Source organism: Cyprinus carpio, chromosome B1, assembly GCF_018340385.1.
Source record: "Cyprinus carpio isolate SPL01 chromosome B1, ASM1834038v1, whole genome shotgun sequence".
In the NCBI taxonomy this organism is placed as follows: domain Eukaryota; kingdom Metazoa; phylum Chordata; class Actinopteri; order Cypriniformes; family Cyprinidae; genus Cyprinus; species Cyprinus carpio.
The window spans coordinates 23,809,455-23,824,454 of record NC_056597.1 but is presented as its reverse complement, the minus strand read 5'-3'; the positions used below and the strand labels follow the sequence as shown (position 1 = coordinate 23,824,454).

At 40.9% G+C, this 15,000-nt stretch overlaps 1 protein-coding gene across 2 annotated transcripts in view; it reads right to left on the bottom strand.

The window, feature by feature from the left end:
• LOC109089182 (cullin-4A) overlaps window positions 1–15,000 on the bottom strand; it is a 29,418-nt gene that overhangs the window by 5,637 nt on the left and 8,781 nt on the right. Inside the window, exons 5-16 of one of the 2 annotated variants that reach the window (XM_042717023.1) lie at window positions 8,376–8,449; window positions 7,224–7,386; window positions 6,543–6,632; window positions 6,376–6,458; window positions 5,217–5,284; window positions 4,987–5,105; window positions 3,856–4,075; window positions 2,585–2,689; window positions 2,388–2,498; window positions 1,659–1,744; window positions 1,314–1,421; window positions 1,017–1,130 (exon numbers count right to left, since the gene is read on the bottom strand). In XM_042717023.1, the coding sequence (XP_042572957.1) occupies window positions 1,017–1,130; window positions 1,314–1,421; window positions 1,659–1,744; window positions 2,388–2,498; window positions 2,585–2,689; window positions 3,856–4,075; window positions 4,987–5,105; window positions 5,217–5,284; window positions 6,376–6,458; window positions 6,543–6,632; window positions 7,224–7,386; window positions 8,376–8,449 (1,341 nt within the window). The remainder of the gene's footprint in view (window positions 1–1,016; window positions 1,131–1,313; window positions 1,422–1,658; window positions 1,745–2,387; window positions 2,499–2,584; window positions 2,690–3,855; window positions 4,076–4,986; window positions 5,106–5,216; window positions 5,285–6,375; window positions 6,459–6,542; window positions 6,633–7,223; window positions 7,387–8,375; window positions 8,450–15,000) is intronic. The other variant, XM_042717024.1, reaches the window with a different exon arrangement.

The window sequence follows — 15,000 nt, the reverse complement described above, 5'->3', positions numbered from 1 at the left end:
GAATAAGCTTTGTTTTGCACTAAAAATCTTTTTATCTGCACTGTTTGTTCACTGGTTTGCACTCTATCTGCCATGTGCCTTGCGCTGCTTTATTTAACTCTATTTTTATTTTTTATTAAATGTCTTTTTTACATTCCCTTATTGTATAGTTGTATCTTATATTTTATATTTGATCTGTATTTTAAGGCTCTACTGTTAGTGTTATCTGTATGCACCGGGGGTCTGAGAGTAACGCAATTTCGATTCTCTGTATGTATGTACTGTACATGTGGAAGAATTGACAATAAAGCAGACTTGACTTGTCACATGATCTTCAGAAATCATTCTAATATGCTGATTTGCTGCTCAAGAAACATTTCTGATTATTATCAATGTTGAAAACAGTTGTGCTGCACAATATTTTTGTGGAAACTGTGGCCCATAAATGTGATACCTTATTATTCAATTATTTGGGGGCAAGTTTAAAAAAAAAGAAGAAAACTTTTATTCATCAAGGATGCATTAAATGAATCAAATGTAACAGTAAAGACATTTATAATGTTTCTATTTCAGATAAATGCTGTTCTTTGGAACCTTCTGTTCATCAGAGACTCATAATTTTGACTATTTGCCTACAGATTCACACTTCGGGCACACCCCCTAAAGTACTGAGCCAGAGTATGCAGTGTCTCCACTGTGCCTCGTCTGGTGTGTCTCGTCACAACACTGGTGTGTGTGTGTGTGAGTGTGTGAGAGAGTGTGAGAGAGTGAGTGTGTGTGAGTGAGTGTGTGTGTGTCTGTTAAGAGTGTTTGTGTGTGAGAGTGTGTGTGTGTGTGTGTGTGTGTGTGTGTGTGTGTGTGTGTGAGTGTCTGTGTGTGTGTGTGAGAGAGTGTGAGAGAGTGTGTGTGTGTGTGTGTGTCTGTTAAGAGTGTTTGTGTGTGAGAGTGTGTGTGTGTGTGTGTGTGTGTGTGTGTGTGTGTGTGTGTGAGTGTCTGTGTGTGTGTGTGAGAGAGTGTGCGTTAAAGTGTGTGTTTACCTCTTTAAACTCAGTCTTCAGCACTGCATGACCCAGTGTGGGCTGCCACTGCAGTTTACGCCCGCTGTGTTTCCCCAGATAGAAGAGCTTAAACACCTCCTGAAGCTTCACCATCTGAAGCACACACACACACACACACACACACACACACACATCAGACAGGCCATTGCATGTACGCTGTATTAACCACAAACACACACACACTCATGCATGCTCTCACACACAAACACATAATGATCAGTCAGGGCGTTGCATGTCCACCACATTACACACACACACACACACACACACACACACCTCAGTGGGTAGATGGACGTCCATCGGTGTGTATGAGGGCCAATAGCCCATCGTCAGGATGTTGACGGTCAGCTCGATGTTGCTGGGATCACTCTGGTTCTGCATGTACTACACACACACACACACACACACACACAGCATTAGGACTCTCACATGACACAGCAATCAAACACACTTCACACATGAAACCACGTGTGAGGAGCTCAGACTGAGCTGGAGAGATGCAACACCTCACAGGAAATCCTGACAAACACTTACTTCAGTAGTTCCATCTATCCACCTGTTTATCTGCATCTACACCTCCCAATAATGAAGAGTGTGTATCTCTCACACACACACACACACCTGTTTGAACTGGATCATGATGTCTTTGGAGAGCTCCATGTCTTTGAACATCCCCTCGAGTTTACTGGTGAACGCTGCTCCACACTCTACAACACACACACACACACACACACACACACACACACACACACACACGTCACTTCAGAGAGCAAGTACTGCTGCAGACACAGATGTGCAGAAATGACAAACAGTTAAAGATGCATTGTTTTGTTTCTGCTCCACTGGAAGAACCAATCAGAACCACAGTCTGATCAGATCAACCAATGAGGAGAGTCTGGGGGCGGAGCTACCTAATTGTAATCTTTTGAATATATATTCTTATAGTGTGTTAATGTTCTTACAACATATTTTTGTCAGTAGGGTGCCACAAAGAATTTATTTATCCATTTTAGTAATTTTAGTACTTAATTTTAAATAAAATTAGTTTATCTTGAAGTTTTTCATGTAATATTGTAACCTTTATTGTTTTTAGTTTTAGTTAGCTAGGGTTAGTTGTACTGTTTGATGTTCAGTTGTGTTCGGTGACGCGCTGCAGCTTTAAGAGGTTAACTAGTCACACACTGACTAGTGTTTTTACTGGATGTGGTCAAAACAAAACAGCAACTCAACCACAGCAATCTGGTCACTTCCTGTTCACACGATCATGTGACCTCACTCTTAGGCAACTGATTGGTGGCGTTTCCACAGCAACCGTCTGACGACCAATGAGAAGTCAGATGGGGAACTAACCGTGTTTGAGCTTGGACAGCATGGACTTCTCTGCATCCACCGAGGCGCTTTTGCCCACCAGCAGACGCTTGGCCAGATCCTTCTTATAGAAGGCCTCAAACACGTCCTTCCCTGCAGCACACACACACACACACAGAATGAGTTCAGATTCATCTCTGTGTGACAGTCTTATGAACTGAAGCTGGAGTGCAGATCACCGTGGATGAAGCGGAAGATGATCATGATCTTGTCCAGAATCCTCTCCAGCTCCTCCTCCGTGGCCTCCTTGTTTCCAGCCCGCAGTTTAGAGTCCACGTACTTCGCTGAGGAGACCAGAGCAGATCAGAGGGTCAGTGAGGAAGAGATTCAGACCTTTATTCATCAGGGACGCATTCAACTGATCAATAGTGACAGTAAAGACATTTATAATGTCACAAAATATTTCTATTTCAAATAAATGCTGTTCTTCTGAACTTTCTGTTCATCTGTGAATCCTGAAAAATAAAATGCATCACAGTTTCCACAAAAAATATTAATGTTTTCAACACTGATAATAATCAGAAATGTTTCTTGAGCAGTAAATCATCATATTAGAATGATTTCTGAAGATCATGTGACACTGAAGACTGGAGTAATGATGCTGAAAATACAGCTGCGCATCACAGAAATAAATTACACTTTAACAGAGATTCACAGAGAAAACAGTTATTTTACATCATAATAATATTTCACAATTTTTACAGCATTTTTGATCAAATAAATGCAGCCTCGGTGAGTATAATTCACGAGTCATTTCATGTCAGATTTTATTGCTGATGTGAAATATTAAGGCTGCACAATAATGGTGAAACTGTTAATAATGATTCTTTTGATCAATATTTTTTGCATTTCATCAGAATTAATGCACAAATCAAGAGAATGTCAGCTTGCATGGTTTCCTTGCAGATCGCAGACATGATTTAGTTGCAAACAACCATGTGACAGAAAACAGTCTGTCTGCATTACAGTATTACCTGAGCTGAACGTCTCAATAGAGATCACTAAACTCGTTTACATGTTAACTGCTGTTTCCAGATTATCATGAGTACTACAGAGAGACTGCGTATTAATGATTGCCAGGTTGGCATCAAAAGTTAAGTAAACCACAGGGAAGACAATGTATCCATTTGTGAAAAAAAAAAGCCCTGATTGGGGGATTTTAACACATGACATCTGGCAACCATTAAAACTTGCAGAGGCTTGTTACAAATGTTAAATCCCACAAATGCAATATTACAATGAAACACATTCAGGATAAACAACCAGAGGGCAAATATCAGAGATCATAATGCTTAGTAAACCGGGAGAAAAAGAAATGGTGGTCACAACTAAAAAACCTCATGTAGCTCTATGAAAGATGTTAAGTGAATGTGAGTTATCCAGCAGCTCTTGAGGATTCGGAGTTTGTCTCGTATGAGTGAGTGCGTGTGTCTGCGGTGTGGTCACTCACCGATGAGCTCAGCGGGTTTGTTGGGTCTTTTGTTGATGAAGCTCTCGAAGGCTTCCTTCATGGCGTTGATGAAGCTGTCGTTCCTCTGGAAGCAGCGCTGCATCACGTGGTCCATCTTGTCCTTGAAGTCCAGCAGCTCCTGGACCATCTCTTTATCTCTCTCCGGAGAGCTCACGATCTCTGCACCGAAGCTCTGCGACACCAACAGTCCTTCAGATAACTGAGATACTCTTATCAGTTTTACTAATTATTTTAATTTTGTTATTTTATATAATTTTTTTATTAGGTTTTTTAATCTATATAGTTTTTTTTTTATTTTATTTTACATTTTACTATTTTTTTTTAATACATTGAGTTACTTAAAATAACAATGCAATGAGAAATGTTGCATTGACATCTAGCTGAAATAAAATGGAGCAAAAACCAGTCATAAGGGTCAATTTTTTTTAAATTGAGATTTATACATTCACTAAAAGCTGAATAATTCATCTTTCCATTGATGTCTGGTTTGTTAGGAGGACAATATTTGAAAATCTGGAATCTGAGGATGCAAAAAAATCTAAATATTGAGAAAATCATCTTTAAAGTTGTTCAAATGAAGTTCTTAGCAATGCATATTACTAATCTAAAATAAAGTTTTGATATATTTACAGTAGGAAATTTACTAAATATCTTCATGAAACATGATCTTTACTTAATATCCTAATGATTTTTGTCATAAAAGAGAAATGTATAATTGTGACTCATACAATGTATTGTTGTCTATTGCTACAAATATACCTGTGCTACTGATGACTGCTTCTGTGCTGCAGGGACACAGATACATGTTTTATATTATTTAAGTTTATTTGATTTCAAGTAATGAAAAAGTTTTCTTTATGGTTTATTTTATTTCTCAGATAGGTCCTTCAAGGTATCTCGGAGAGGATGTGGTGTACAAGTCGCATCATCTAACTACTGGGGTGCCTCAGGGCTCAGTTCTTGGACCACTTCTCTTCTCTGTCTACATGGCATCACTACGTTCTGTCATTCAGAGACATGGCTTCTCATATCACTGCTGTGCTGATGACACTCAACTCTGTCTCTCCTTCCATCCTGATGATCCGATGATAGCGGTGTGTGTGTGTGTACCTTAATGTATTCTCTCCAGGCCTGCAGCAGCGCCGTCAGCCCTCCTTTGACTTTACTGAAGAGCTCATAGAGCAGCGTCAGCTCACACACACGGTTCTCATCCAGCAGTATCCGCAGGCCTGCACACACACACACACACACACACACACACACACACACACACACACCATTAGCTGAGCGTGTGTGTTTCATTATGTCTCCAGTCTCTGATCTGTCCTCATGATCCGGACCTTTCTGCAGAATGGCGCTCATGTGTTCTTCCAGCAGCTGTTTCTCCACTGTGGCGATGAGCGGCTTCCTGTCACACACAGACAGGTGTTAGAGCAGTGATTACACGCCTGCAGGAGACAGCAGCACCGACACACAGCATACTTAACAACAGGGATTCAAACGACGTCTGTTCATTCACATCAATACAGATGGATTAACAGATCAATCAGTAGCTGTTTTCATACACCTGTTTTTAGAATACTGGATGGAAACGCCAGGATTTGCATAAATTCTAAAAATCCAAAGTCGTAACAGTCATATTAATATGTCAAATATATAAGTCAAAGTGCTTCGTAATAACTAACTCCCAGAACTGCATTCCCAAACAGCAGATTCTGAAAATAAGATAACATTACCACTAGCGCTCTGATCTCACACACACACACACACACACACTCACACTCACACACACTCTCTCACTCACACACTCTCTCACTCACACACACACACACACACACACACACACACACACACACACACACACACACACACACACACACACACACCGCACTCTCTCACTCACCGCACACACACCACACACACACACACACACACCACACACTCACACACACACACACACACACACACACTCACTCACTCACACACACTCTCTCACTCACACACTCACACACACACACACACACACACACAACACACACTCACCCAGCACACCACTCTCTCTCCTCACACACACACACACATGCACACACACACCCACACTCACACACACTCACACAGACACTCACTCACACACACTCCACACTCACTCAACTCACACACACACACACACCGACACCTCTCTCTCACACTCACACACACACACACACACACACACACACACACACACACACACACACACACACACACACACAACACACACACACACCACCCTCTCACTCACTCACACACACACACACACACACTCACACACTCGCCACACACCACACACACACACACACACACACACACACACACACACACACACACACACACACCACCACCACACACACACACACCACCCACACTCTCACACACTCACCACACCCTCACACACACCACACACTCTCCTGATCCAAATAACTGATGACGCGGTCGTTCTACACACACACACACACTCACTGCGTGCTCTGATCCAAATAACTGATGACGCGGTCGTTCTCTTCCTCCAGACGCTGTGCCACATGATGAAGGTACTCAGGAACCTGTGTGAAGAACATGAGCACACATGAACACACACACACACGCGTGAGAGTATCAGTGTGTGAATGCGGTGGAAATGCTCTCACGTCTCTGTCCTGCATGAATCTCTGACCCTCAGCCGCGTACAGACGGTTCGTCTCCATTAAAAACCGCTGCTCAAACGAGTCCTTATACACCTGTCGACACACACACACACACACACACACACACACACACACACACACATCTGGTCAGCTATCCTTGTGGGGACTCTCTATAGGTGTAATGATTTTTATACTGTACAAACTGTATGTGCTATCACCCTACACCAACCCTACCCCTTACAGGAAACTTTCTGCATTTTTACTTTCTCAAAAAAACTCATTCTGAATGATTTATAAGCGTTTTGAATTACAGTGACATTGAAAATATCCTCATAAATCTCCTTCTGGTTGTAATACCTGTGTCATTACGTCATTCACACTGGACTCGATTAAGAGCAGTTTGTGTGCAAAATAGAGCTGCGTTATTCTGGATAATTTGAGACTTCTGTTTTTTTTTTAACTAAACAAAATCTCATAGAATTAATGAAGGGAATGATTTGCCATCTAAAAAAAAGAAAAAGATGCGCACACAGGAATTGATGGGTGGAACTGAAATGTTACAACAAATTTCCGATTCCTGACCTTAGTTATCTGATTCTGGAATTGGAATTGATTTTTGATGCCCAACCCCATGCATTACAACATGTTTCACAGCCCCACATCGTCAGCGTCTCGTCCAATCACCTGCAGGTCTGAGAGCATGCCCAGTAAGCTCCGCAGCAGACTGCGCTCCACAGTCTCTCCGTTTCGCTCGCGCTCGATCTGCTCCAGGATTCCCTCCACCGTCCGGCTCTGAACCGCTCCGTCACTTATGATGTGAGTCCGGAACAACTCCAGCCCCGTGTCCCTGACAACACACGTGTGTTACTATAGCAACACCAGCTCTGGGTTACTACAGTCCACTACAACTAAAGCTTTCCATCAGTGTCTCAGCAATGGATGCTCTGCAGTGAATGGGTGCCGTCAGAATGAGAGTCCAAACAGCTGATAAAAACATCATAATCCATAATAACACTTCCTCCAGTGAAAAAGTGCATCTGCTGTTGTCTCTCACATCAAAATCCAGACACATATTTGTTTAGAGCTGTTTAAACCGCTGCTTGATCTGTGCAGATTTCTCTCCTGATTCACACCAGAAAACTTTTTCACTGGAGGAAGTGTTATTATGGATTATAGACCTCTATGTATTTGAGTTAAAAACATCTTAATGCTGGATGTGTTTCATCTTTTGTCTTCTCCAGATGTTCACTGATGGACTGGGAGTGCTGTGGATTACTTGTGGATTATTGTGATGTTTTTTTATCAGCTGTTTGGACTCTCATTCTGACGGCACCCATTCACTGCAGAGCATCCATTGCTGAGACACTGATGCAGTTCTACATTTCTACAAACCTGATGAAGAAACAAACTCATCCTGATCTCAGATGAACTGATGGTGAACACATTTACAGCACATTTTCATTTTTGAGGCAACTATTGCTTTAATAAAAACATTATAGGTTAACTAACAAAACTAATAAAAATGACAAAAGCTAAAATTAAAATGAAAACAATAAAATGAAAAATGAAAATATAAAAAAAAACAAGCTCAAAATATTAATAAATTACTACAATAATGTTAGAAAAATGATTTTAATAATCATTTTCAAAACATATACATGCATATGTGTGTATTCCTATATAAATATATACACACACACACACACACACATATATACAGTACACACATATATTATGTAAACGAAAACTTTTATCTTGGATTTGATTAATTGCTTGAGAGCACTAAAAATAATATAATTAATATTAATAAGAGCTGTAATAATATCTGGGACTCACCAGATGGAGGGCAGCAGTGAGTTCTGGAGGACATACGTCCGGTCCAGGAACAAGAAAATACTGCGGATCATGATCTGAAGGAGACGAGACACAACACTCATGTTCATATCATCACAGACAGGTGTAGAGACTCTCACACACACACACACACACACACACACACACACACACACACACACTCTCTCTCTCTCTCTCTCTCTTTCTCTCTCTCTCTCTCTCTCTCTCTCTCTCACACACACAACGCACACACTCGCACACAGACACACACTCTTTCTCTCTCTCTCTCTCTCTCTCTCTCTCACACACACACAATCACACATACACACACACACACACATACACAAAAATCAGCTGCTTCTGTCAATTCAATTCAATTCAATTGAGCTTTATTGGCATGACTTGTACAGTATTGCCAAAGCATTGGCCATTACATAGGCAGTGAACAAATAATCAATAAAATCAATCAGTAAACAAATGCATGAATACATTTATAAATCAATAAATAAAAATAACAACAAATTAAAATTAAACAAAATCAAATAAAAAATAAAAAACACACTTGTGTGTATTTGTCTCAACATTCAGACTTTAGTTTTGTCCACTGGCTGACTCTCGTAGTTTGTGGCAGGCTGTTTACATACTTTGCTGCTGTTGTGATTGAGATAGAGTTTTCTCCCAAAATATGATTTAATTTCTCTGAATTTGGTAATGCCATAAAATGTGGTTCTAGTTGTTGGAATCTGGTGAAATAGTGTGATCTAATGCTGTGATAGTGATCACAGTGAATGAGGAAGTGTTCTTCTGTCTCTCAGCTCTCTCTGAGAGCACAGTGAACACAGTCTCTGCTCTCTCTCGGCTGCCATCTCTGCCTGTGCCGTCCTCACTCTACACACACCGTCTCTCTGATCACTCAGTCTCTCTACAGCCAGACGGTGATCACTCAGTCTATATCTGCTTAGGGTCTTCCTCAATTTATGCTCTTTCACACAGCTCAGGTATTCTGCTGGTTTATACTCTCTCTTCAGCTTTAAATAGAGTTCCATCTTCTTTTGTGATTTAGTAGCATCTTTCCAATAGGTGATGTAATTTTGTTTTTGTAGTTGTATAATTTGGTTTGTCCAGATGGTGCTGTGCTGGTCTGGCTGTAGTTTGAGCATCAGCTGTGAGAGTGCGCTCCGGTGCCGGTTCTGCTCCTGACACCGCAGGGCTTCAGCCTGGTATGAGCTCGGCTCGCTGCGCTTCAGGTGCTGGTAGAACTTCACAGCTCTTTTCTGGATACTGATCAATAAGGGGTATTGTCCTAATTCAGCTCTGCACGAGTTGTTGGGCGTTGCTCTGTTTACTTTTAGGATGTTTTTACAAATTTGTGTATGCAGAGTTTCGATTTCCTCTTTTTCCCCATTTAGAGAAATCTTGGGTTTTTAGAGGTCCCCATATCTCGCTGCCATACAGAGCAATTGGTTCAATTATTGCTTTTAGGATTTTTAGCCAGGTTTGAATTGGAATTTCATGTCGAATAGTATTTTTAATCATGTAGAAGACTCTCAGTGCTTTTGCCTTCAGTTCATTCACAGCCAGATTGAAGTTCCCTGTTGAACTCAGTTTTAATCCCAGATATGTGTATTCCTGGGTGTGTTGGAGGACTTGGTTTCCTGCTCGAAAGATGTATTTATTTTCCCTACATCTGGATCTATTTTGAAAAATCATTATTTTAGTTTTTGCGAGGTTAATTTTGAGAGCCCACGTATGACTGAATGTCTCTACGACGTCGAGGAGCTGCTGTAGTCCCTCTTTTGTTTTTGACAGAATGACTAAATCATCTGCGAAGAGGAGACATTTAACTTCTGATTCCGTCAGGGTTGGGCCGGGGGCAGTGGAATTATTTAAGGCTTTTGCTAATTCGTTTATAATATATGTTAAATAGAGTGGGGCTCAGTGGGCAACCTTGTCTGACTCCTCGTTGTTGGGAGAAAAATTCTGTTCGTTTATTTCCAATTTTTACAGCACATGTATTGTTTTTATACATGGTGCTGATTAAATCAAAAGTTTTCCCTCCAATCCCATTTTCCAGTAGTTTTAGGAAGAGTCCTTCGTGCCAGATCGAATCGAAAGCCTTCTCAAAGTCAATAAAGCAAGCAAAGATTTTGGATTTATTTTGGTATACATGTCTATCAATGATTGTGTGGAGGGTGTAGATGTGGTTCGACGTTCTGTGTTTGGGCAGAAATCCAATTTGACTTTTGTCCAGGATTTTGTGGGTTTTGAGAAAGTTTTGCAATCTTGTATTAATAATCGAACAGAATATTTTCCCCAGGTTGCTATTGACACATATGCCTCTGTAATTGTTTGGCTCATATTTGTCTCCTTGTTTAAAGATTGGTGTAATTAGGCCTTGGTTCCAGGTGTCGGGGAAATATCCTACTCTCACAACAAAGTTGAATAATTTGATTATTGCGGTTCTGAATTGGTCATTGGTGTATTTGATCATTTCGTTCAGTATTCCATCAATGCCACATGCCTTGTTGGGTTTTAAAGCATGTAGTCTGTCTGTCAGCTCATTAACTGTGATTGGGAAATCCAGGGGGTTCTGATTATCTTTAATGTTTTCTTTTAGGATTTCTAATTTGGTTTTTAATTCATTTCGAGCAGGATTTGTTTCAGTTGTTTTGTACAGATTTTCAAAGTGTGTCCTCCATATGTTCCCGTTTTGAATGACCAGGTCTTCCTGTTGTGGCCTATAGAGCGTGTTCCAGTTGTTCCAGAAGTTACTGGTATTTATTGACTCCTCCATTGCTTGAAATAATTGTTCTGTGTGTTCTTCCTTTTTTACTCGTAGAGTTTGTTTGTACAGTCGAAGGGCTTCGTGATATTGATGGCGGAGTTCTTCATTGTCAGGATCTCTGTGTTTTTGATTTGAAAGATTTCGTACTGTTGTTCGGATATTTTTGCACTCACTGTCAAACCACATTTCTTTGGTGTTTTTTGGTTTCCTTTTTGAAGATTTATTTTTCAAATTGCACATGGATGCTGATTGGTGGAATATTTTGGTAATGTCACTAAGTGCCAGATTTATGCCTAATTTATTTTGTGAATATGTGTTCAATATAATTTTTTTCCAATAATAATTTGATCGTTTGACTTTCTATTGCATTTTGATAATTTTCTGTGCTGTTATTGGTCCACTTGTAGGGTGGTTGCAGCTTCAGTAAGTGAGAGGGCTGTCTGTGTGATTCATTGCTATGAGTTCGTCTTAAATATAGTGTAATGTTAGAGTGGTCTGACAGAGGTGTTTGAGGACTGACTGTGAATGCCCTGAGATGCACTGGGTCAATGTCTGTGATGAAGTAATCTACAGTACTGTTGCCCAAGAAAGAATTAAAGGTGTAACAACCGAAAGAGTCTCCCCGTATGCGACCGTTCACTATGTACAGGCCCAGTGACCGACAGAGATCTAGAAGGCTTTTCCCACTTTTGTTTGTTAATTTGTCATAATTGTTTCTTAGCTGGTATGAGGGCAGAGAGTGGCTGGTGTTTGTGATATATTTGTCTCCCTGTGTGTTGACAAAGTCTGGTTCATTTCCAGTTCTGGCATTTAGATCGCCACACATTAACACATTCCCTTTAGTCTGGAAATGGCTAATCTCGTCCTGCAGGATGGAGACGGTTTTCTTCGCTGTAATAGGGGGACTCAGCTGGGGGAAGGTATATAGCACACAAGAATATGGGACGCTCTGTGGAGACAATGTCTTTTTGGATTTTTAACCAAATGTTAAATTTTCCCGATTTGTATAGCTGTGATTGAGTCTATGAGGTGTGCTCTATACCATATCAGCATTCCCCCTGACTCTCTGCCCTGAGTCACCCCTCTTAGTTTCGTCGATGGTAGAACTATTTCCCTAAATCCAATTGGACAGCCAGTGGACAAATCTCTAACATTCCATGTTTCCTGTAGTATTACAATGTCAGAATTCTCAATTTCTTTTTTAAAGTCTGAATGTTGGCTCTTGATACCAAAAACAGAGGACCTCAGTCCTTGAATATTCCAACATGTGACTTTCAGGGAATATGAGCTCATTAAATGATCACATTTGTTATTTCAAAACAAGACAGACATCAGTATATTGAATTGACAAATCAAGAAGAATATATTAAATATTATGATCCAATAAAATAAGTTAAATGTAAAAAAAATTAGGTAAATTATAAAATATACAAAGATATCATATTAATATATATATATATATATACATACACATATATATACATACACACGCACACACACATACATATAGTTTTTTTTTTTTCTTTCCTTTTCCCTTCAAGAAGTATAAATAAAATTAAGTTACTTAATTGCTGATATAAAAAAAAAAAAAAAAAAAAAAAATTTTATGTATACATGCATACACATCCATACTTTTTTTTTTTTTTTTTTTTTTTCAAGAATAATAAATAATAGGTTTCTAAGAGTCTCATTTAAAATAAGTAGAAATAAAACACATTTTCACACACACACACACACACACACACACATTTTATTTTCTTTACTCAATTTTTTTCCAATCTCAAAAATCTTTTTTTTTTGTTTTTTTTTTGTTTTTTTTTTTTTTTTGTTGTTGTGAGTCACTAACCCATGAGGTGTGAGCACAGCAGAGTCAGCATGTGCTGGATGTTGGTGAGGTCTCTGCAGGGTGATGGGGCCGGCTGGCTGTGGGCTGTGCTGGGGCTGCAGGGGGTCAGTGATCTGCTGGCTGCTTCAGCGTAGCTCCGGCTGCACGCCGGCTGCTGATGTTCCTGTGGATGAGAAGGTGAGGGGGCTTCAGGCCTGTTCATGCGGTGTTTTCTGGGGGGGAACACAGAACCTGTCGTGGGCTTCCTCCGGTCAGAGGTGAAGTGGTGGAGGGGGTGGTGTCCCTGCAGTAGCTCTGTGGGGTGTCCATGAGGTCGCTGCGGTGTGCTGGAGCTGCGGTTGAGTGCGATGTCCTTCAGGGTTTTGGCAAAGATGGGGACTGCCCTTCTGTGGAGGTGGACGTGGTCGTACAGGCTGCTGAGATTCAGTGTGGGGTGCTGAACCAGGTGTACGTTGGGCTTTAGGGCACAGTCTCTGGATACTCTAGCATTTATATGCCTGATGGTGTCCTGGTGGAAGTCCGAGCGCAATAGCAGGGTGGAGAGGATGATTTTGGAGTTGGGGAAGTTGGAGGATGCCTTCTCAGTCACATTAATGAGAGCTGTTGCTACTCTCTCTCGCTGAGCTCGGAGGTCGTTAGTGCCAGTGTGGATGATGATGTGGCTGGGGGAACCCAGCTGCTCTTCACACAAGAGCTCCAGGGCCTTCTCTGTGTTTGGGCACCATATTTTTTGGACGTTTTTTCTGGGAAAAAGTCTCTTTTCATCGATGAACTTGCCATTGGAGTCCATGAGGAGTATAATGTGAGGCTGTGATTGACTGTAGGAGTCTGCTGGAGAAGTCTCTGAGCTCGCTGGAGAAGGAGTCTCCTCTGAGCTCTGCTGTTCTCCTCTCTGTGTCGCCTGCTTCTCCACAGCTGACCGTTGTATTATGTGGGACTCTCTGTCCTCTCTCAGCTTTCTCATCTCTTCCCTCATTACAGACAGCTGACTGCTGTACTCTTCTCCCTGTTTTTTCATTTCTTGTGTTTCTTTCTTAAGCATTTCTATTTCTTTCCTGTACTCCGCTTCTTTCTGTGTTGGATCAGTCTCCTTCACCACTCTATCTATGCATGTCCTCTCTCAGCTGCACCAGCTCCAGCTCCATCTCCCTGAACTTCTCCTTCATGTCACTGATGATGCTGTGTAGAAGGGAGATCTCCTCACTGTCGTCTCTGGACTGATGGCTGGAGGTCGAGGGCTCTTCTGCACACTTTTGTGTATTAGGGCTGATCTTGTTCAGTTGAGCTTTTTCTTTAATTTGCAGGAAATCCTTTTCAAATTGTTTCAGCTTCCCCTGAATCATTACAGTCCCATTTTTATATATAGTTGGCTGTTATCATGACATCTGAATCTGAATCCTCCCCTTCCTTAATCTGTAGTTTCCATCCATTACTGATGCCCTTTCTAATTACTGTGGGGTAATGATGTCTGATTGCTGAGTGCCAGGCTCCAGGGTCTTCTTTGTGGAATATGATTTTACTGACCTCTCCATTCCTGTATAGGTCTGAGTACAGGGTTTCCTGGACTGTCCTTCAGGAGCTGATCTTTATGTTTCTTGCTTTAGGATCTCATTGTTAGCTTTGGATGGGTATGTTATAGGGATTGATTCTGTCATTTTTCAAATATTCTGACAGTTGCTAGCAGTTTGTTGTTGTTGTTGTTGTTGTTTTATGAATGTTTATATCTACTGCAGTCAGCCCTTATATTGTAGCTTAATTAAATCACAGTTTTTGGGCAAATCTTTCTCCAGAACAAAGGTGGTTGATTGTTGATTGTAGATATTGTAGATATTTTGTGTACTCACTCGGAGTTCCTCTTTTCCTCTCTCTCTCGTGGTAGTTGTGGGACCTTTAAGCCTTCTGTCAGTTGGTTGTCTGCTAGTTGTCTTCTGCAGATTTTTTCTTGGTTGACTCAATGTTCTTTTGTAGTTAATGTTGCAGAAGGTCTTAATTTATAT